Raw genomic sequence first — 23462 nt, 5'->3', positions numbered from 1 at the left:
ATACTGTGAAGGTGTGGGTCCACCTTGGGCCGGTGCTGTACCACAAAGCTGCACTCCTAGAAGTAAACAAGCTTTACCAGGGAGGGAGCAAGCGTCCTACTTCAGCACCTCCCTTCTTTCGCTCCAATTAAGTAGGGCTGAATACTTTCTGGCTCCTCTACACAATGTGGGAGTGACAAAGCTCCCTGGCAAGTTAATTCCCACTGTATATCAGGAAAATCCACCTTTCTGCATGGCAATGCTGCTTCGCCGAGACACGCACTCTCACCCTCCTTTCTAATGACTGGTTAATTTGAAGCCTTACACAAGTTCCGTGAAATGCTGCTTCACAAGGGTTATGTCATCATCCATGTGTTTTTGCTAGCATTTTCCTGGCTTCTTGTGTTTCAGTTGCAGCTTGAGGACTTGATGCTCATTTTAAGGTAAGGCTGAGAGAGTTCAGCTTTCTCAGATACAACAAGAGGAAGAAGTGCTTGCTGGGGCCCTTTGTACATAAGCGTCCTGCCCGACTCTAAGCCACAGCCTCTTGTCAGTGTCACCCCAAGGGGGAATGCACCACCCTGGTCTGTCTGCTGCAGACCAACATGAAACCCTCCTGTCTTCATGAAGCTGTTTCCAGCTTCCTACTCTTCCCCCTGGCCCTGCACACACCTTCCAGGTCAGCAACAGTCCCCACAGTGAGTGTTTTGCATGCCCAGTCACAGTCCTTCACCAAACTGCCTGCTGAGGCAATAGAGTTTGCAGTTGCTCCCAACAAGGACTGGCTGGGAGGTCTGGTGCACCCCAGGAGCTTGTACAGTAGGAGGAGGCATGCCTGGGGCGCTGAGTGAGCATGCTAAGCACAGCAGCATTTTCTAGGGTCCCCATCCCAGCCGTCTCCCCCTGGGAAGCTCATGAGATGTGCCACGGCTCTTCTCCTGATCCTTTGCTCATCCCGAAGGGCTTGCTGTGTTAGTAACACGGGTGCTATCGTAGCGAGCTTAGCCCTGGTAGGCGCTGTGACTGGTCCATCAGTCAGCACATCTATCCCAGACACTGGCTTCCAGGGGAAGTCCTTGGAAATTAAGGTCTTCCCATGGTCAGTGCGATCCATCCTCCAGATGTCACTGCTGCTGCACAAATCCCTGCCCTGCAATCCTCATGCAGTTTGCTGTAACAGGCTATATAATAAAGTAGCTTTGCACAATTTTTTTTCTTCCTTCGTTAGTTTTTCTCACTGCTACTGCCACATTCTAGGTTGGAACAAGGCCCGAAACATTTCCAGCTTCTGGTGAGACACCACCTTGGATTCACTGCAGAGATGACAGATGCCTGGGACTGGGCTGGAGTGCTCACACTGATGCCACATTCAGTGCTTACTGTAAAAGCCTTCTTCCTGATGACCCCATTGATAAAGCAGTGGGTTACGTTTCCAGTTAATCAGGGCTCAGCCAGAGCTAGCAGCAGACCCTGAGATCTGGACGTCCGGATGGCATTTTGGGTATCTTCTGTTGCTTCTTAGTTTTTTTGGTTGTTAGTTTGTTTTTTAATTTGGTGTCCCTGTCCATCCATCTGCCCTGCCCCACCCCACCCACCCCACCCCCCTCCCCCCGTACTATTGCTGATGTGACAGGATAGCCCCTGCCCCCCTGGTCTTGCACCACTGAAATGCTGGGATGCTGTTCAGTCTTTAACTGACTTGTAACTAACCGTAACTCAGGGGGAGGTTTCCTGGACTGCCTGTCCTAGTCAATTCAATGACTAGGACATAACTGAAAGTCATCTTTAGTGCTAATGTCCACACTAGCATTAATAGCTCTGGTCCTGCCTAGTCCTGTCCTCCCTTGCTACAGTTTGTGGTGCTCTGACTCGGCTTCCTTACACTACAGACCTTGTTTGTAGTTTTTTTTTTAATCTCCTGCTCCCACTCACAACTGAAAACACTGTACTGAGTGCTCTCCCTCCTTTTAAAGCCATTTGTCAGGCCTGCCTCTGCAGAGATCCTTTGCCTCTCCATTTACTTTTCTGTTGTGCTGAGGCCTTTTGAAGCCACCTACATCTATTGGAGGTGCAATATCCTCACCTTATATGGGACTATGCCTGAAATGATGGATAAATGGCTCTTTTATAGTGCTTCACCACTTTGTAGAAATATTCTAAAGCTTGGTGCGTGCCATTTTGATGACAGGGATTTTAGATATCCTACGTGTGTGTTATTAAACAAATACCAACAGCTGGTAACAGCAGAATGCATTGCAAAACTTCCTGAGCTGCTGCCACCCCCTGGTGTCACTGCATTACTTTGGCAACGCCTAAACGCTCCCCTGCACATGTCCCATTTCCACTTTTAATTCTCATAGAACCCAAAGGAGAGGTCTGGAAGGGTTTCCCTTTCCCACTGTGTGCCAGCTAGTCCAATAAGCTATCCCTCTTAGCACAGAGCAAGGAAAGGCAAAGGAAGACAGAAAGCCTCTTCTGTGTTGAGAAGACAATAACCTCTTTTTCTTCTTAGAGACCAGGACTGGTGGGTAAATTTTCAGGCTTGTTTTCTAACCCATTTTCTGACTATCAACAGGATATTCTAACTGCAAAGGAAATCCACATCTGACGTTAAGATGAGAAATGTAGGCATTTCTTATACTGCTTGCACAAGGGAGAAGAGGGCTCATGGCTACAGAGAGTGCAGGCTGAATTGCTGCACTTGGCTCTAGCCAAGTCCCACCAAATCATCGGAGTCCTGCGCCTCCTCCTGTGGGCTGTGGAGCAGGGTTATATTTTAAATGCCAGGCTATTCCCGGCACAGGGAGGAGCAGTGGCATGAATCTGCCCAGTTCCCAACAGGTCCCTGTGGCTGTTCTGCAACCGCCATGTACCTGGCACCTTTTAGCTCTCACAGCTAAATATGACGGCAGCTTGGTCTAGCTGACGATGAAAGGGTGGTGAGAGGCTGTGATAATGGGCAAGCTGCTGGCTGCTGCAGCTGAGCATGTGAGAAATGGATGACTGGCTGAAATGATGTGCTTTGCCATGTGGGATGGCAGGGCTTCTGCAGATGTTAAGGAAACAAGGTAAGAAATCAGGTGCAATTCATCACAAAGCAGATCTGGCCTCTGCAACCCTCCCCAGGTACATTAATGGGAAAGAAAAACTCAGGGATACTCTTGTATCTGCAGCTGACACCACTGAAGGGAGGAAAAAAGAGATCTCTCCTGCCTCTAGACAGATAGATGGACAGAAGCAGAGTCAAGAACTGGGGCAGAGATCAACCAACTACCTTGGGAGATGGGACACAGGCCACCCTCCACCAGCTGCATGCTGCTTGTGGGGGTACACCTTTCTGCAAGAACATGAAGAAACAGGCAGCTTTATAGAAACACAACACAGGTTTCTGTTTTAATGAGAAAATAATTATATACTTGCATTGTAGGCCTCACAGTCACTATAAAACAGAAGCAGGATAACATTTAAGTGGTTAACATACAGAAAGCCAGGTATTGTTGAAACTGGTTGGTAAGTCATGATAAGGATGCTGACTTGGTTGTCAAACACACCGATGTGACTGTATTTTCCTTCAGATAATGTCAGTATGGAGCAAGATGAAGCCCAAACTGGCAGCTTTTAAAACGAATTGTTCAGAAAACCTGCACTGTAACCCCAAACTGATTATAATCACAAAAGCTAATGCTTAACTATTTCTCAATACACAGTTTCATTAAAACCAGTCTTTGCCAAGGGAAAAGGATCTGAGTGTTTCTTTTGTGGAGACAAAGTTAACTCTGCAATAGTGCTCTTTTGTTGCATTTGATATAGTTATATATAGATAGATATGTATTACTGGCGTATACTTATAAACACCTAAGCTTGGTAGCATGCAAATGAAATAACAGAGGCAGGTAAACTGTATCGCACTCGCGTTACCACAGCACTGAATGTGTGCTGCTGACTATGAGTGTCCATAATTTCTGGAAGAGAAAAACTCTGCTGGATGGAAAGTTTGGCTGTCCTGGACTGATACATGCAAATATTTTTGCCACAGAAGCTGCAAGCAAATGCTTCTAGCACAGAGGACTCCTGCCTGGCCTCTCCCCAACAACACATCCCCTTTCTAGAAAAGAAAGGTGCAGGCTCCTGGGAAGGCAGTTTCAGGGAGCAAGTCTGAAGAGCATCCTTTGGTGCAAGACCACATCACTGTAAGTACAGGGGCCGTCTCCTCTGCTCAGGAAACCCCTTTTTCCCAGTCTCACTTAAGCTTTCCTAAAGGATGGACGGAGCCAGGACTCCTCTTGTTACAGATGCACAGAACTCGTGAATCTGGCTACATGAGATATGGTCTCACTAGAGTGCTGCATTAGTGGCGTTGCTTTTCCTAGTCTGATGGTAACGACCTGCCTGCAGACAGGAATCACAGTTCACTGTTGATTGCCATGTCTGGACAATGGGTCTACTTCATCAAGTATGTAATTCCTTCACAGGCATGGTGCCTCCCCATGCACCTGGGTTTAGAGAGCATCCTTGAGCTAAGCTTGCTGCCCTTATCACAGTGAACACTCGGATCAGCAGGGTTTTCATCTGTCCAAGAGCACTTAGGGAGACAATTGACAGAACCGAGTTAACGGGTATATGTAATTGTATTTGCTACAATTCCCTGAAAATAAGCCTCAAAATGATAGTGTCCAGGGACAGAAATCACATGCTGGAGGAACTGAAGTGTGTGTGGGGGGAATAATTTGGTTGCAAGCTCTGTTTAAGAAAAGCACCAGAAATATGTTCACAGTATCGGTACTCATTTTAAATAAGCTCACTGTTTCAGGATCAAACAGCACAGCAGGTCATAAAACCAAGGAAACGCTTAAGGGAGGACCAGTATCCTGGCTGATGACTTTTTAAAAAGATGTCAAAATAAGAATTTTTGTTTATAAAAAAGACAGATTATTTCATATAGAAAAAAGCTCCATGTCTTTTTTTCTGTCACCTCCCAAACTTGTTGGTTTCTAGTCCAGAAATTATGGTTCCCAGCTGTAAAATACTCTTATTGTATTGCTTGCGTGAAAACAAAGAGTAAACCCGCAGCCTCTATACTACATACAAATACAAAGCACAAGAATAAATACCACATTTCTTTTCCTAATTGTCAGCTTACAAAACTGGTCAATACTTTGCAATTGTGACTCATGCAAATACCATGTTGGGTCAAATTTTAATATCACAAATACTGCATTAACTCAGTGCCTTGTTTTTATATCCCCTTTCAGAAAAAAAAAAAGAAAAAGAAATTAGCACTCATTCCTATAGCTGATACAACAGCTTTGGAGAAAATAATCAGTACATGCACTGCCATACACTTTTTGGTATGCCAGCCTCATGCACACGCCTGCACACACACACACACACACACGCGCACGCACACGCACACACACGCACACACCCATGCACACACACACACAGATCCATACTAATCCTTCACTGCTGATCCCAAGCCTAAGCAATAACTAAAGGCTCTATGGTTTGCTTGTAGCACTGAAAACACTGGCTGAACGGCAAAAATTATGTTTTCTTCCCTTGTCTGCTCTTCCTTGTTCACTCCTTCCAACACATTATGCCCTTTAGCTTTTTTTGTTGCCTGGAGACGTGAAGACTTCCATAAAGCACTCTACTTCAAAGGCTTTTTATGTTGTATAAATATAGTTGAAGACGTAACTATCTTTCTTCTTTATTTCATACCTCTTTCTAGGCCACAGGCTGGCTTAGTTCACTTATTGCCTCATTTACAAATTAAATGTCCTTTATTTGTATCCCTTTCCCACTACCTTTCTACTTCAAATTATCCATCTTCATAGAGTTTACACATATGCCATTCTTTTCCCTCCCCACCATCAAAAAATAGTTGTCATCCACTAAATACAGATTTTCTATTTAGAAACTTTGTTATGTAAATATGCTCTGAGAACCTGGAGCTCAGGTGATATTGCAAGCATATAGGATCCTAAAGCTAAGGTAATCCATTTGGCTTAGCTCTCATCCCCATCTATTCCACTCCTAAATTGTGATGGCTTGTGTTTGCAACACAAGGACTGTTGTACTGAGTCTACTAGATTGTACATTTGCAATAACTGCCTCCCTGTTTGCTTTTTTTTTTTTTCTCCTTTGAAACAGATAAATTACTAGAAAGAGGAGCAGAATCCATCCTGCCCAAAAAACACCCCAGTCCCAAACCCCAACCCTTCAATCCTCTCAAAGAAACAGCAACAGAGGGCAATATCGTTGTTTTGTGGCTGGATAAGAGTATGCCGAAGCAACACTGATGGTCTCAGTGCAGCAACTGTAGGAGGCAAAGGAACTGCAGGAGGGTCCAACAGGAGCGGCTGGGGTGACAGGGGTCCCAGGGGCAAGGCAGGGCTGTCGATTCAGTCAGCAGGACGCACGAGGACAAGCCCTGGCCATAGGCTCCTCCACGTCGACCTCCCACCATGTGCCTGCAGCCTCTCTGGTACATGGGGACAACAGCACCCTTGTCCCCCACCCCCAGGGTTTCCACCCCCTGCACCCTCTCCATTGCATTATTTCAGACGGGGGATGGAGGGAAGGAGAAGGGGATATTTTCTAGGTGGGCTTTTCCTGTTGTTCTAGGATTGCCAGGAGCTGGATCGTTTCTGTGTCTATGTGCATCGAGTTTGTTGTGTATTTAATAAATACTGGACTAAAATGCTGCTGCTTTCGTGGTGGTTTTTGTGTTGGTTTTTTGTCTTTTTCTTCCTTCCTTTCTCTTTTTTTTTGGTTTCGGTGTGCCTGGTCGCTGTCTTCACACTGCGGTGTGGTTATTCGTCCTCCTCCCGGTTGGCATAAATGCCAGCTTCCCAACGCAGTGCCAGAGCACTCTTCCTGCGGTTCACCCTGGTTGCCTCAAGGACCTGGTCAGGAGAGAAAGGGAAAACACATCACATCACTCAGCTACCTGTCTCCCATGCCGGGGTGCCCTGCACTGTGCACCCAGGCAGGCGGGACCAACGGGGCAGGCAGGGACCAGCTGGGCCAGCCCTTCCTGCTGGGCTCCCAGTGCCGCACCTTGTGCAAACTGGGAGGACTCATGCGATGAAGCACTTGCTGATGTGAAGGTGCAGGGGATGGCACACGAGAGCAAAGCCACGCCACGGGAGGACAGAAGTGGTAGGAGCTGTCTGGCAGAATTAGGGAAGCCCCAGCTGCCCCTTACCAGCCTAGCTGCACATTGCCTGGTCCCAGCCTGGGGAAGGCAGATGGCAGAGCCTTGGTCCTCTCCCCAAATGCAGCTCCGTACCACCAGCTCGCAACAACCCAGCAGAGGCTGCTTTGGAGCTGCATGTGCAGCCTGGAAAGTGGTCTGCTGCTTATTTCAGCACATCACCCCTGCAAACAGGACTGGGCAGTTCCCGCTGCATCTTCTCGTGGTCTCTGGCTTGCAGCTATGCCAATGGGAAAGCCTATGCACTGCAATCAAAGCGTTCTTGGAGTGAAAAATCACTCCATGCATACGGGAAATGAGGATCTGCACAGCCTACAGAGTCTGGTACAAGATGGGCCCTTAAAAATTTATGTATTTTTCATGCACACACAGAGTCATACACACAAACGCATATAAAAACAGTATACCCACACATGTATACACAGAAACAATTAACGGAAAAAAGTAAAAAAAACCCCAACCAGTTTTAATGAGGTTTAACAACATATGAAAAATAATCAGATTAAACCAAAAGGTGTTATTGTGACATGAATCTGATGTACTCCTCGGCCAATAATGCATGCCACTGGGTGTTTTTCTCCCAGCAGAGTGAGATGACATAAAGAGGTCTGTGGCCTTCTAACAGAAGCACATAGCAATGTTATTTTCTGACCGACACTGAATAACAGTTCTGTGATCAAACTACAAAGCTGCCAACATCCACTGCCCTCAATGTGTTTTAAACCAGCCCTCCCAGAGAAGCAGACTTTTGAAAAGTTTAAACAGTCAGTTAAAAAACATAACTGTAAAAAAATACCCCCAACAAGTATGTGACTGTTCACTGAAACAATGCCTGCCATCCCTGGTCCCTAATGCTTCCTGCAAGCTGCTCTGCACACTCCTCCGCTGCAGAAGAGTAGCTGGCCTTTTGAGAAAGGATGATGCTATATTATTTTTCTGCATAGAAAGTCAGATGCAGTGAGGACTTAAGCCTTGACTAGAATAAAAATAAATACTATAAGACTAAAGGAACTCTTCTTACAGCTTGTGACAAGCTGTGGTTGGAAAGCTACACAGGTACTAGGGGCTCCTGTGCAAGTTATATTGGGAAATCAGCTCTGAACTGTCAGATGAAATTACAGAGCATAACTTTGCTCACCTTTCTGCATTTACGCTAAGACCCAGACCTCCATTCAGGAGGTGAAGGTAAGGTGGAGTTTTGCCAGCTTTATTATTTCTTTGCCCTCCTAATTTCGACTATGACTGTGAACAAACCAAAGAACTAAGTGGAAAACCCAGCCAACAGAAAGCTAAAGCTCCATCTGCTTCCCAGCAGTGACCAGGGCCACAAAGCTGGTCCAGGTTCACTGGGGGGGATTTTTTTCTGAAATTTTGCCCAAAGTCATATTTCCTGGTTTTGTAGAGTAATCACAGGAAAGGGGGAGCAGAGCTGAGCAATTTCTTTTTTACCCAGTAAGGGCAAACATGCTCACAAACGTAAAAATTAATCAATTTTTTTAAAAAAAAATCAAAATCAGTAAAAAAATTCCTTCTGAGACATCAGCCTGTAAGCAGCATACCAAAGCTACTCCCGCTGCAGGGATGAGGACCAGCAGCTTAAACTGCGTTTGGGATTCTGAGTGCCTGAACCAAGGAAAGACAACCCAAACCCAGCAATTGAAAATGGGACTGGATATTAGTGCATCACCTCATTATCTCCTCAGAATAAGAAATGACAGTGGCTGCTCCAGGGTTAGCAATAGGGGATGTGAGTTGGGGAGGAACAGTCATTTTGTATTTTTGGATGGCAACAGATGAATACTGCTAGACAGAAGACTATCAAGACCAGTATGGGGTAATAATTAAGTAAAGCAGGGAAAACTACTGTTCTCCTCACTGGAACTTGAAATTTACATGAAAAATCAGAAAATGTGGCATAAACTTCAAACCCAAATTGCCACAGTCAGAGTAGTGGTATATTCAACTGAGGCCTGCTGAATTTGGCCTGGAGATTTATGCCAGCTGAAAATAAACTGGATTTTACATAATTTACAAGACTCTCCAGTCAGTGTCTTCCTTGCTGGAAATTAAATCATTGCAATGGTCTCTGGTGATGGCTTGCACAGTCAGGACCCTTAAACTTTGAAGATTTCTGCTTTGAATTGGTCAGCTCGTCTTTATCTCAGGGCTTCTTCTGTTTATCCTCTGTCTGCAAACGTGCCTAGAAGCTTGTCTACTTCTGCAAACTTTGCTGGTTGCTCCAAGGAAAACTGCTTCCAGAATTATATCAGAGACACCATGAGGGCACTGCATGCAGACTTAGCCTTTGCTGGAAAACAAATATTAATGTCTGGCTTAGTATTAATAAACAAGCCCTCTAAACAGTAGAGCAGATACTAATAAGCTAAAGGTCCTTTTCAATAGTTACTCTGGAATTATTCTTCTAATCTACTGAAAAGAGTGTTTGACCTAAAATAACCCTCATTTTTACTAGGTTGTGTCAGTTCTACACCCGCTAGAGGAAACAATGGGGTAATTATAGCGTGCAACTAGAATGACTGAGTAGAGAATTGGGACTCCTCAATGGAGCATTGAATTCACAACCCAGTAAGCAGCTTGCCTAAAATAGCAAACAATCTACCTTTTAAAATATTCTTGGCAGGTATCAGGGCTGTCTGTGGGCCCTTCATGAGTCCAGCACCCAGAGGCTCTCCCCAGCACATCAAAGGAGGGAAAGTCTTTTGCTTTTGTTGTTGTGGCTACTTTGGGTGTCTGTAACACACCATATTTTGGACACATTACAAGATGCTACCTCAGTGCTTCGTGAGTGTCCTCCCTCATGATGCTCCAAAATCAGCTCAGCCGGTACAGGCAGAGCAACCCAGGCAGGACTAGGCTTGGGTGGCCACGGCATCCTAAGGTAGCCAAGTTCTTAACTGCTTGCAGAAGGCATATAACAAAGATCAGAAAGATGACGAAGTAGATGGTTCATTCAAGCTTAGGCTGAAAAACTGAGCTGGCCACATCCTAGTGGTAAGGCCACATCAGTGAAAAAAGCAATGTTGTTTAAAATGTCTTTTTTGGGAGGGGCTGTTTGACTACTGGTTGCAATAGAAGAGGAAGAATTTGGAGAGCAGAAGTAGGTGTGAGGGAAAGACTAATGTACCACGGTATGTAGGGCTGTAAAAACCACTGCTCACCTCTCTTTGCACAAAACTGCTGTGTGGATCTCATGGTTGCAGCTCTGGAGTCTCACTATGAATTGCAGAGGGTTTTTTCCTGACAGATTTCATCTATATTTAAAGATTTTGTGGGGGTGGGGGAAGGAAAAAAAAAGATTGCAACAGCTACCACTATCAGGTGCAAGATTAATTTACCTATCCATCCTAGAGATGGACGCTAAACTGTCCTGATCTTCCCTTCAACAAATGTAACAATAATTGCTCTCTCACTGGCAACAAGAGAATAAAAAGCAAAATACCGATATGCTTCAGTCCAAAGCATATTTATCCCCACCACCGAATGAAACTGACTGCTATCCAGTACAGGCTAGTTTTTGTTGAAGAACAACAACGGCAAAACTGATGTGGAAGCAACATGATTTTTCTGGAGCTTAATATTTTACTAATTCTTCCCATCCAGACCTGGGAGAACTAAAAGCAACAAAAACAGAGATTGCAAAGTTCTGAGTGTCTAAAATCTACAGGTACCATGCAGGAAAGTTACTGTACAAGACACCTCCATGGAGCACACCATGCACAAAGAGACAGAAGCACAAGGTCAGGGAACAGCTGCCTGGTTCTGCATTCCTGCTCAGGAGTGATAAACTAAACACTTTAACATAAAACTGGAACTACTAAGGGACGAAGAACATCTATTCCTCAAGTATAAAGGTATTTACTGTACCTACTTAATGCTATTCACTGAATACACCAGACCTCCAGTGAGCACAGTGAGGAGCTGGGTATCTAAGACAAAAATGTGTTTACCTGAAAAACAGCATTATACTGCTGCTGGTCAGTATTAAAACATAATGTGTTTCCTCTGCCATCAAATCTAGTATATTGGTTTCCTGTTTCGTAACACAAAAACTTTCAGCAGTAGCCTTTAATATCACATCAATGTCACCTTAATGCAGTATCTCCTACAGCATGACTGCTGTTAAGCAAACTCGGGATAATGCCCCATAAATTTGAAGATACGTATAGCTGTAAGGCCAAGAGTGGAAGATTTCGAGGATAAAAACAACCTACACATGTGCAGGCACATAGTTACCTGTGGTTTCTTTAAAACAGTGGGTTAATGTGCTTTTAACACAGGCCGCAGGCATTTGAGGGTGATAAACCACAGTGACCTAATGAAGCAGGCTGTGTTTTGCTGCATGTAGCTTAACTTCAGCAGTGACTGTACCCTGCTGGGGGGTTGCTGCTTACCAGAGCGGAGCTGGCAGGCTGGTTGCATGGAAGCCCCGGCTCCCAGCCAGTGCAAGCATGGCTGGGTCAGCTCCAGCGTTGCTGACAATTAGAATTGAACCACCTGCCTGCATCGGAGTGGGTTATGGAAGGCTCTGGTGAACAGGAGACACAGCTCAGCTGGGGGGTCAGTAGAGAGCTGGGGGGCATCATGACTGGAGTTTTGCTGTTCCTTCCAAAACCACTGCCTGGCTTCAGCTCCTGATTTCCAGTGAGGACCAAATGGTTTCTTCAGTCTGAGGCTTAACACTGGGATTAGCCAGATGGCATACTTTCACCTGCATACAGAATCGCTGTGTCCTACAGTCTTTTTCATCTCTACCCCTTTTCCCATCCATGCACATTCATTCCCAGCTCATTGCGTCATTATTATTTCACGGAGTGAACACGCAACCCTTCCCAGCAGAAGGCCAAGGGCTGGGCATGTAACATCTACACCTGAGCTTCTGCCTCTCACACAACATCAAACGCTCTGATTGCTACTTACCGTCCATAAATCATAACTCAGAATACTGTGAAGATATTATGAGGGAGAAGAGGTCTAATCTGTATTTAAACCCACATCTCTGAGAGCACACTGCTTTTATGCTGCTTAACTCTTTATACAAAGATCAATCACTGGCTTGTATCAGTGAGATAAAACCCACACTAAATTATTTAATGAATCGGAAATGGAATAAACTTTACTTTCCAGGACAGAAAATATTTATATACTTGCCTTGAGGTAGCTGATGTGGTCAAATATGTCATGGAACAGGGCAATAGTGGAAGGTTCATGTTTATAAAAAAAGATGCTGACGCTGGACAAGAGTGTCAGTCATTACCACAATCTGTTTGTGTCTCTTAGAGATGTCCAGATTTACACTCATTTCTGCACAGAAAATTACAGGCAACTGAAATGTCTGCATCCTGTTTCTAACAAACATTGCAGAAGTATAGCTGGTATCAACTCTCTGCTCTTAAAATTGTTGCCTTTGGCAGAGTACGGCTTTGTAGGGAATAAGGACTGTGCAAGTTATTGCCTTGCTAAAATACCAAATGCCACTGTATATGCCCATTCTTTAGTAGGTCTGGGTTTCTTCTACTCTGAGACCAACACTGATGCTATGCTGTGGGACTGTGATCAGTCATCACATCACAACAGAAGACAGGGACAAGGACAGGTTACCAAAATTCACAAGACGGAGGCCACGGGCTTGGATCTGACTCTCTTCTTCCACAGACGAAAGGTTGGTGTGCAGATTCTTTACAAAATACTAGGCATTTTGATAGTGCTAAATACATTGTAATCAGAGACAAAAGAAAGCCACATCAGTTTCGCTCAGCATGTGAGGGTGCTTGGATCCCATGCTTAGCTTTGCCAGCTGAACAGTAATAGGGATTAAGGAGAAGTTCTCATTTCATGCCTCAGGAATGCTCCAGACCTGGGCAACAGCTTCCATCCCTTTAATTACAGCCCCTCCTATGCCAGAACTTGTAAGTAGAATCCAAATGTTAGAAAACGAGCCACACAAATATTGTTGATGAGAGATACAAGGGAATATCACACACACACATTTGCATCCCAGTTTTGATATGAAACAGCACTGGCACACAGTATGAAAACGCAAATTGCAGTGACATGCAATTGGAATCACCATGCAAGAAGCAAAAATAAATAAGCAGTTAAAAAGTACCTCAGAAGTAACCTTGCTAGACAGTAATTTACAGGTGTACTGGTAGAAAGGGAAAAGACCAGCATTAGTGCATTGAATAAGCATGTTGTAACTAGGAAACAAAACCAAAATAAACTGCAAGAACTGGCACATCCCAGAGTATAAGAAGTCAAGCAACTTGGTGTCGTAAGGAAACAACAAAAAAAAAAAAGTCAGTTAGGTGGTTTTTTAATGGTGTTGCTTGGCCAGTCTCAGTCTTGTTTACTATACGTGCTTGACTCATTTTCTTGCTGCTGCTTTTTCTCTTTTTCTCACCTGTTGAAATCTCTACTGTAATACATGCTCTTTGGAAGAAACTGCCCCCTTGCCTGAGCAGTGAAGTTCTTCCAAAAGCAGATGCACTTGATTTGCCCTCTGGTTCTGAAAGGCAAAGCCTGCAAGCCCTGGCCAGAGTGTCTGCGCTGTAGCCACTGAAGCCAGACATAAAACAGAAGGAGGTAATGTTTGAAGGAGAGACAGTGTAGATGTCCTGCTGAAACCACCCTCCTGTCTTTTAGTATGTCATATGTAGGGAGAAACTGAAGCTCTATACGTCAGTACTGCTGGTGTGCTCAGCATGTGAGGGGGAGTTTCCATGCACATCAAACCTCTCCACCATCCCATTCAGGAGACCGTGGCTGCTGCCTTCTGTCTCGCCAGCAGTGCTGGCTCTGTTCAGCCTTGGCTGCCACAGCACCCTGGCTGCTCCCAGTACCCAAGGAAGTCTCTGGTTCCCCTCACTCACAAAGAGCAATGCTGAGATATGTTCAGCTCTCAGAACTTCATGCTCCAAGTGGCAGCTGCCTGTCTGGTTGTCATTTATGCTCCTCCCCTGCTACATTTAATGTATTTTTAAAAACAAGCCAGTGATGTGGTCTTTTGTTTCATTATTTACAGAAATCTTTTTCCTGAGCACATGGTCAAATGTCCTCTGCTGACAAATGAAAGCTATTTGTTGTTTAAATAATTATTGCTTAGCCTGGCACATAAAATATTAGCTCAAACCAACAGTGGTATGAGTGCAGAATTTGTTATTTGAATTATCTTTCCCCTGCCAATGGTGGGAGCCGTTTACAAAAGGAGAGCAGAAAAAGGCAGGGAAGAGAAACAAAACACTCCTGCTGGTCTGAGGAAGCTCTCCCTGGGCTCTGCAGGACACTGCCCTCTAATAGGATTTTGGGTAGGCAGCATCAAGAATGTAAATCTTGTTTGGCTGTATGCAATGGGCTTACATGAGAAGAGAATGACAACAAAAAGCAATGGGATTTTGGTGTGTGCTGGGGCTCTATAAATTCACTGGAGCCTTGACAATTTGTCCCAGAAAAGGATTCTTTCCGCAAGTTGTCTAACGAGCACTAATCCTCTGGGAGGGCATTTTCGGGCAGTCAGAGACAGGGCAGCTTTCGCAGCAGCAGACAGCTGAGCTGGCATGCAGAGCACACCTCTTCAGTGAGATGTTGCCCAGACCGGGGTTCCAGTCAGGACATCAAGGCTGCCTTCAAACTGCAGAAGACAGTATGTAACTGTGGCCAGCCTGCTTTCTAGGGGACACATGCGCAGCTCTGCAAGTACCTGGGGAGTTGCACTTGGGTAACTAAGCAGAGGGAGTTACGTCTAATGACATCTTAGATGTCTTTTGCCTGCTACAACTTGTATGACAAACAGCACATGACCCTCACAGCTGTGGGAGAAGATTTCAGCCACAAGCCACTGCTTCATGGCCTGGGCAAGTCACCTTCACTCTTCACAGGGGTGGCGGAAAAGCGCAGGCTGAGGACCAGCTCAGTGTAATCTCTTTAGCAGAGCAGCTTCACCACTGTGCCAAGGTTTCAAGCCATCGGACTGACAGATGCTTGCTGTGGGACTCCAGAGGACCAGTTCTGGTTTGCACAGCAGGAGTTTTATAACCGTCTTTTTTTGAAGTTCCTCCTGCCTTCTGCAAAAGGCATGAAGGTGTGACATGTCTCTCCTTTGGGGAGATGCCAAAAGACAATACTCACTGGAGCAGGTGGAGCCACCCCATTTCACTGGGTGCTTTTGGGGGAGGGAGGGGAAACCAGAGACATGGTTCCCAAGGACATGTCTCCTTCCCAAGACATGGCCCCAGGATGCCGCTTCCAGAGGAAGGCATGCTGCCAAGCATGAGCTGGCCTCCTGCATGGCAGCAGGAATCTGACAGACAATGAGTTCTTGGTTTTCGACAGCTTCAGTAGAAAAAGGGTACCAGAAAGTTTCTGGTGTGCAATGGAAATTAGTCTATTTACATTTTGAGTCAGGTCTCCTACTATGTTTTAGTTAACCAGCAGAAATACAACAGGACCCCTCCACATTGCATTCCTTCTGATATTAAGTTATCTTTGGCTATTGTGCAATATTTACCAGTAATGATTAAAAGCTGCCAGACTAGGGCAATATTCACATTACAAACCTTCACTTACTCCCATACACCTAATAAAACTGTAACTTTTATGAATATTTGTTTGGAGCATGAACTCCTTGGTGCTGGGGTCATCACTCTGACATCTCTGCGAAATGCCTGGAGAACCGAGGGTGCTTCAGCAAACAGTGTCTATTTAAGAAGTTTTATATCACACTTATATCTCACTACCTTCTGCACTCACTGCCTACAGTAATAATTAGTCTGAATAAGAAATACCTCATGCTTTGTTGGGAAACAGGTTGTAAAACAGTTGCACTGAATTTTGATGCTTCCAGCTATGAATTCATATCTCTTCTTATTAGTGCCTCCAATAAAGAACACCTTAAGTGGATTAAACTCCACTATAGTAATGACTGAAATGCAGGTACTCATTTCACAAACTGAAATTCTGGCTGATTTTCTGTTTGTGTGAAAGACAGATAACAAATCCATCGGGAAAGAGCATGCTGCCCATTGACAGATCCAAGTTAATTTCTGAGATGTTCCAAATCCAGTTCTGCAAGGAGTGGTTTCAGGGGAAGTTACTTACACTGAATCCTGAGCACACTAGGACAGGACTTTGGGGATCTACAAACACAGATGTGAATACATGCTTGATCCACAAAGTTCAAAAAGCCACTGAAATAGCCCACTGGAGGGTCTTGGTAACGTTTGAGTTAACAGAGTCCGCCAACTGCAGGGCAGCCACCCACCGCCCTTGTATTAACTAGCTTAATTAATTAAAATGAAATTTAATTTGAGTTGCCTTTGATATTTGCGGTGACACTCTCTCTTCCTCTCCGCTGGCCCTCATTCTTCCATTTCAAACATACTGGCCCTTACAATGTGTTAAAATCCTTACACACTTGCAAAATGATCTGAGTAGATTCTTGGGAAGTAAATATTTTTGTTATCTGGATGCTGGTCACGGTCTCTCTTGCGGAGCAAAAAGTGAAAAGGAAAAGTGCACTTACACTGCTGTCATCCATCCTTTCTCGTCTCTTTGTTTTGTGTGTTTCATAATCCTCCATGAGTGTCTGCATCAGATTCTTAGGTCGCTGGGCTCCCGTAGGCTCTTCAGGTGGTGGGTCAGACTGTGAGACGGGGCCTTCTGTGGTGGGGGATGGAGGAGGCTTGATCTTCTCTATCTTTCCTGCAATGACATGAAAAAGAATGACCTTTTCTAAGCTGAAGCACTCATGAGTTGTTTCCAAAAGATGGCAGCTAGAGAAGCATTTTCAGTGAGGTTTGAATGAAGAAACAATTTGGAATGAAATCTATGATCTGGTAAATCAGGATGGCCACGGGCTTGTAAAACACTCTCCCTCTTCCTGAAACCCACTACACCAAAACATCACAATATCTTTTTACAAAACCTAAAAGAGTTATCAAATGATACAAGACAAATTGAACCCACCACTCTTTTTTACAGTAGTATCTGGCTGAATTACCCTCATTCCCTTCTACAGGACACATTCCAGTGTTCTGGAAATGTTTGTAAGATTCTGGAAAACTGCATGATATCTTTTTTCTGTATCAGACAGTACAGTGCACAGGATGCTACCACTATATGTCAGGGACCACATGCTCGACATCCACAGAAGGCATCTTGTTAAGTGTTGCTGGCTTCTTCTCTTCTTCCAGTGCTTTTTATCTGCCGTGTAAGCATGAGAGGCTTGGGGTTTGTTGCTGGTACCACTCTTCCCTGCAGCTGTTTCCTGCAAGTCACAGAGGGTGCTCCTGGAGGGACACCTGTGACAGAGCAGGGTGGGGTCTCTGTTCCACACACCCCTTGTTTGGACAGGACCCTTCAAGTCTCCTGGTGGGAGGAAAGTCAGGGAGAAGTCAGGCTGCTCCCTGATTATGCCCATTTCACCCAGGGAAGGCTGTTTCAGGCAGAGTGACCTCAGCTGAAGAGGTGAGTAGAAGGCAAGGCACAGCAAGACCACTGCACTGAGCTGTGTGACAACACACACTTCTCCAGGGAGGACGGCTTGTGTTTCTCACTACCAGGCATGGATCCAGGTGAGCCTCCCACCTTGTCTTGGTGGGAAGAATGAGCACAACGGTGGCATGGGAGTAAGGTGTGTGTGGGTCCTCAGCTACAACAGGAGAAAGCACTACTCAATCAAAATCAAGTTCCCTTTTCCATAGCACATCAGCTCTTTGAAATAAGATGGTTCAATCGATGGGAAAGAAAAAAAGGAGAAAAAAACCCCACCCCAAACCCCTTACAAATAAGTGAAGTAATACGGAGGATCGTGGAGATTTTCATGGAACTACCTGTTGCTGAGATGAAAACCCTTGCTGCTCCTTCAAAAAGCATCGTGACAGTGGTAGCCACTAGGGAGCAGCCTTGAAACCTCCTGTAAGAAGCAGCAAGATTGATTCCTGAAGGAAGAAGTGAAACCTGAGCCAGCACTGCAGAGGTCTTTTACAAGAAATCCCCTTGCCAGGCTTGTTTCATTTCTGTCCAGTATGGAAAAACCCAGCATCACTAGTTTCTTGTTACAGGCTTGGCTTAAGCTGCCCGGTGCAGGGATCAGGCCAGGAATTCATCCCCCTTAAATCACCCCACCAGAGACCGGAGAGGGACTTTCCATGGGCCCAGGCTCTTCTCTGGGTTGCACCAGCACCAGCTCCGCAGACCATCAGGAGACATGCTGCCAAAGCAGAGAACAACAGCAGGTCCTGAACTGCCCAGCTGCACCCATGTGTGACGGCTTGGACTGCTCAGCAGGAGAGAGTAAGAACAACTGTCACCTTGCCCATTAGGTACAGTGGGTAAAAAAGTCTGCTGAAAATAAAAGGTCTGATTAAGGGTCAGATATCTTGCTGCATTACTTCATTCTTACACTAGTAAGTAACTATCTTGGGTGTATGTAAGTAATGCAGGAAGAATCAGGCTTCTCAGATGTCTGCCCAGCTTTTGCTTTCCCCTGGGGATGCAGAAGCATCACAGGATGCTCAGACCTGTGGACAAACTTCTTGCCTGAAAAGAGCCCTTTGTACTCTGCTTCCCCTGGAAAACAATGTAAACTATAGGCTTTTGGGATCTGCATTTTAGAAAAAGGATACCTCCACGCAGATCTGTCCTCCCTGGGTGCAAGGCACATCGGTTTCCGTATTGTAGCAGTGACCTGCAGCAACACACAACTTGTTCTGTGCACGGCAGGCAGTGTCACTGTGAAGAGTGTCACAGTTCCCTTTTCATAAATAGAGAAGCCAAGGTAGTTAAGGAGATTTGCTCACAGCAGAACAGTGGTTTGTTGGTTTGTATCCACAAGAAATTACACTTATACAACAATTTTCTCTGTGTAAGTGCTTGAATTCCACTAAAAACTCGGGAATTCACAGCATCAACCACTTCTCATAGAGAAGTGTCTCTTTCAAGTTCCTAAAAATTTTGTGAGAACAGGTAGGCAGGTGGAAGAGAGAGATCCTACCAGTGCCAACAGTGACAGAAAGTCAAGCAACCAGCACAACCATCAGTGAAGTTGTAGTTAGAAGATGGGGCTGCAGGGCTCTCAATCACGACAAAAAACCCCTCTGTGAGCCCGATGCAGAGCTCCAGTCCAGCTCAGACCTGTTCTGCCAGTTTGGACTGTGTTAGAAATGTTGCTGGGTTAATTGTCTTCTGGCAGATTTTCATCCAGATAAGGTGCTGTTCTCAGGCAGGTACTCAGGCAGAAGGGTCATTCAGCATTAAAAGTACCATAAGACATGATGATCACAGGCACTTTGTATTTCCATGGTCCCATACCCACACCTGATGCACACAGACACCGCTGGTGGTCCTTGCCCAAATCCTAGCTGAGTAATAAAGGAATTGTGTTCTGATTCAAACAGAAATAGGGCCACACTGTGGGATATCAGCAAAACCTGCAGCCTGATGGTCACACTTACAAGTTAACAATAGTTATCATCAGTGCCTTCCCCTCCAGAGGAAGGCAGTCCCCTGAGGTCACATTTAGAGATATTGCAGGATACTGAGTACAGGCTATAGCACCCCAAATCTTCATCTACACATTTACATTTTTCTCCTCCTTCAAAGGGCCTCCAAATAATGTTCTGTTTCTTCAGTTCTGGTGATGGCTTCTGCTACTCTCTGGCTTCAGGGATCTAGTAGGGCACTCCTGCAATTTGGGTTCTCTTAATTAACTGCCTTTCATGCTATTTGGGGCAGGCAGGTCCTGCTTCTATAGAGAAAGCTCTTTCTCAGCCCTGGGGAGGGTAAGGTAAAGCTCAGGGAAAGGGCAGCTGCTGCAATGTCCTGGTCTGAGGGCTGCAAGACGTTGCCTGACATGTCTCTGAAAAATCAAAGACATGTAAGAGCTGGGGACAAATTAATCAAAACCTCTGTACAGCTCTGGGGAGCAAGAGGGGTTGTGATGGTGACTTAACCACCCTGTGGACTTTGTTGGGTGTCCAAGCACTTGCTGCAAGCTGAGGATGGATGGTCAGCTGATTTGCCACAATATCAAGAGGAGTGACCAAGGGGAGGCCCTGGGACAAGGGCCTGAGTCACCACTAAGTAACCAGTAGGTACCAATGGCCATCACATAGTGTTAACTAAGGCACAAAGGAGATGTGAAGAGTGGGGCTTCATGCAAGGAAGAGCAACTGTTTGACAGATGCTGTTGGCATTTTTTTAATACACCTGCACTGCAGAGAAAAAATTTCAAAATAAGATAGTTCAGCAAGAAAAATTGTTTTGGGAGACTAGTCTGTGCTGGATTCAGGGGATAGCTCAAGTATGCCAAAAAATGTCACTCTGGTAATATGGAGCCTCATTACCACTCCAGGTGAAAGGTGGGCTTCTTTGGTCTTCTTTAACACCAGGTGATCAACATGAATATGCAAACACACAAACAAGAAAACATTAAAAAAAAAAACCCACCTCTTGAAGACCCTCTCACTTCATACACATTCTTCACTAGAGAGGGAATAAGAGAGCAAATGACACATGAACAGGGTTAGTATGCTGTGAAGGCACTCTTGGAGGTGTTTGGGGATGAGTGATGAGCACACCAGAGGAATCCTTGAACAGAATGATGAACTTTGCTTTTTTCATACCATTGCTTATGAAGGGGTTAAGGAAACAGTATTTTCCATAAACTCAAAGCCTTCATTTCTGCTCCAGCTTTTCTCAAAATTCTCATTTTAAAAAGAGGTTCATGTATATGTATTAGACCTGATCCTTATTCTTTACATGTATACACGGTGTTAGAAATTTTGTGATGGCTACAAATATGAAAAATACTTTGCAACAAAGTTTCTGCTTCTTCTCCCACCATACAGTACACCATATCTTCAGGCTGCGGTTGAATCTGAGAAATTTCCTTAGTGTAGGTATTTACTAGTGAAAAAAGTAAGTGGAAGATGGTTTTCAGGCTGAAGGGGCTCCTCTGACAGGCTTAAGCTCCACAGCTGTCACTCAGGAAAAGAAAGCAAGGAGAAGAAAGCGAGGAGAAAGCACACACGTGTTCCTTACTATTTGCAGGCAATGTTTAACTGAAATTTAAAGGTACCTGATCACTTACATCTCTAAACTGCAACTCCCCTGCTGGGCTTTTGCCATCCACTGAAATTCTCTCATCTAGTTCATCAACTGAGTACAACAGAAGATAACTGCTTGGTGGGCAGCTCTCCCAGATGCATGTGCAGATGGGTCTGAGTACCCTGCAGAATGCTGGGAGTGCAATGTGCCTTCTGCCTCACCTGGCAACGCTTTGGTAACAAACACCAAAAAGGCAGATGTGGCAGCTGCAGGAAAGCTTCTCCCAGGTATGGCTTCTTATGTTAAGGATTTCCCCATGCCTCATCATGAGACAACAATTTTTTACAGAGGGTTTCTCTCCCTGCAACAGGAAAGCCTTCACAGAATCAAGACCTCTCATGTAATGATTTTCACACCTCCTCTGAAGAACAGGATTACTCGAGCCAGACACTACAGGAAGTTAGACAAAAGTTCTTTGTAGTCTAAGTACTGCTAATAAAAGGAACATGGGAACTACACCACCAAGCATACATGGCATCCTCTGTCATGTCACACTCACCACCCTGTTCAAATAAACTATCTAATAGCCCAGCTGCTCTGCTTAGGAGGGATGGTGTACTCCCTGCAGACTGGAGAAAACCACTGGCTTGCTCTGCAGCTGCTCAGCACCTTGCCAAGTGCACCAGGTACTGCAGCAAAACAACACAGGAAATGCTTGAATTTAAATACGGCTCCACAAATATTTTGGGATCCACCATGACTCCATTTAGCCACGTTCAAGCATTTTTTTAGTCTTTCTTGGGTTTCCTCATGCAGGAAGCTCAATTTTTTGGGAAAGGAGCTGGCATAGGTTCTTCCCTTCAGCTTTCCAGAAGTACTCTGGAGAAGGTCTTGTCTAGCATGCACGCAACACATAGTTGTCATTCCACTGAAATTACTCTATGTCTTGCTCCAGTGATCTGAGATGGGTTAAAAAGCTGCTTCGAAGCATCCCAAACAGCTTTAAAAAATACTTTTTAGCATATGCAAGTTTATTACTAGGATCCATGTTGGCTTGTGTTGGGTGGCTGGCAGACACCAAATTCAGCATTACTGTCAGTTGTATTAAAGTTGTGTGTCAGTCGGGTAAAAACAGCCTGTTTGCTATCTAAAGCAGTTTGAAGTTATTTCACACGTACACCCACATGAATTGTGTTAATCTTCCAAACTTCATTCATATTAGCAGTTCAGTTCACTGCAGTAATTTTCTGTGGTTTGTGTTTATTATCCACAGTGAAGTAGGGCAGGAATAATAAATAACCAGGGACCACCAGGAGCCCTAGTAAAGCTACTCTGCCCAGTCCACCACCAAAAAGCAACCTGACAGGTAGATCATTGTTTTTTAATTACTGTACCTCCTCAAAAAGAGTTACAGTGAGTTTACACTTCTTCACTTAAGGTTTAGCAACAGATTTTTCAAATTTAGACTTGACCCACTAATACCTTTCTGCTGAGGTATCCTGATGTTAAGAGTGCCAATTCTTTCTTTGGGAAGGCAATTCGGTGACAGAAGTACCTCTGTTTCTTCTTTTCAACATTGTCATCAGTAGTTACGATTTTTACTATTATTTTTCTATGTGAAAATAGATATTCAGGTTACAGTATCAGACATGTTCTACAGCATTTTCCTTACTGTACCTACCACAAATAGATTTTCTTTTCTGCTCTGTATATCACGTTTGTAACTGGCTGCTGTGAAGCTTTGCAGCCAGATTTTATTGCCTCTGCTGAATCACCTTTTGCCCCTGTTTTTGTAAATATTGAAAAGATGCTGTAAATATTACAATAAAAGGACAGTTGCTGCAATCTGCCAAGAGATTGCATAGTATCCCTTCTCCCTGTTTTTAGAGTTGTCTGCAAGCTTTAACTGTCACACAGATGGATAAAGGGACAGCAAGGATGAGATGAGGTGAGGGTATGCACCCTGCAATGCTAAGGGTGCCAAGCTCATTTCCGCTAGCTGAGAGCTCTGCTGAGTACATCCGCTGTTTCAAAAACACTGGAAGTAAAAGATTCAAGACTGACTTTGGCAATGCTCTTTGTGGTTTTTTTGATCAATGGCATCCTTACACATTGCCACATATTCATCTTTTCCTAGAAATTAATTCTTTGCCTTGTCACCAGCTGCAAACTGCAGTAGCTTGAGTCATTGGTTAATAGA

General features: G+C 44.7%; 1 protein-coding gene across 4 annotated transcripts in view; it reads right to left on the bottom strand.

Moving 5' to 3' along the window:
* Positions 1 to 3343: 3343 nt before the first annotated feature.
* PALM2AKAP2 (PALM2 and AKAP2 fusion) overlaps positions 3344 to 23462 on the bottom strand; it is a 274650-nt gene continuing 254531 nt past the window's right edge. For all 4 annotated transcript variants that reach the window (XM_055790889.1, XM_055790890.1, XM_055790891.1 and 1 more), the window contains 2 exons: positions 16737 to 16915; positions 3344 to 6887 (listed from right to left, as the gene is read on the bottom strand). In XM_055790889.1, the coding sequence (XP_055646864.1) occupies positions 6795 to 6887; positions 16737 to 16915 (272 nt within the window). In that variant the 3' untranslated portion in view covers positions 3344 to 6794. The remainder of the gene's footprint in view (positions 6888 to 16736; positions 16916 to 23462) is intronic.

The sequence above is a fragment of the Falco peregrinus genome, chromosome Z (assembly GCF_023634155.1).
Source record: "Falco peregrinus isolate bFalPer1 chromosome Z, bFalPer1.pri, whole genome shotgun sequence".
Classification (NCBI taxonomy): Eukaryota; Metazoa; Chordata; class Aves; order Falconiformes; family Falconidae; genus Falco; species Falco peregrinus.
Note: the sequence above shows the minus strand (reverse complement) of the source record. Positions and strands in the feature narration are given on the sequence as shown.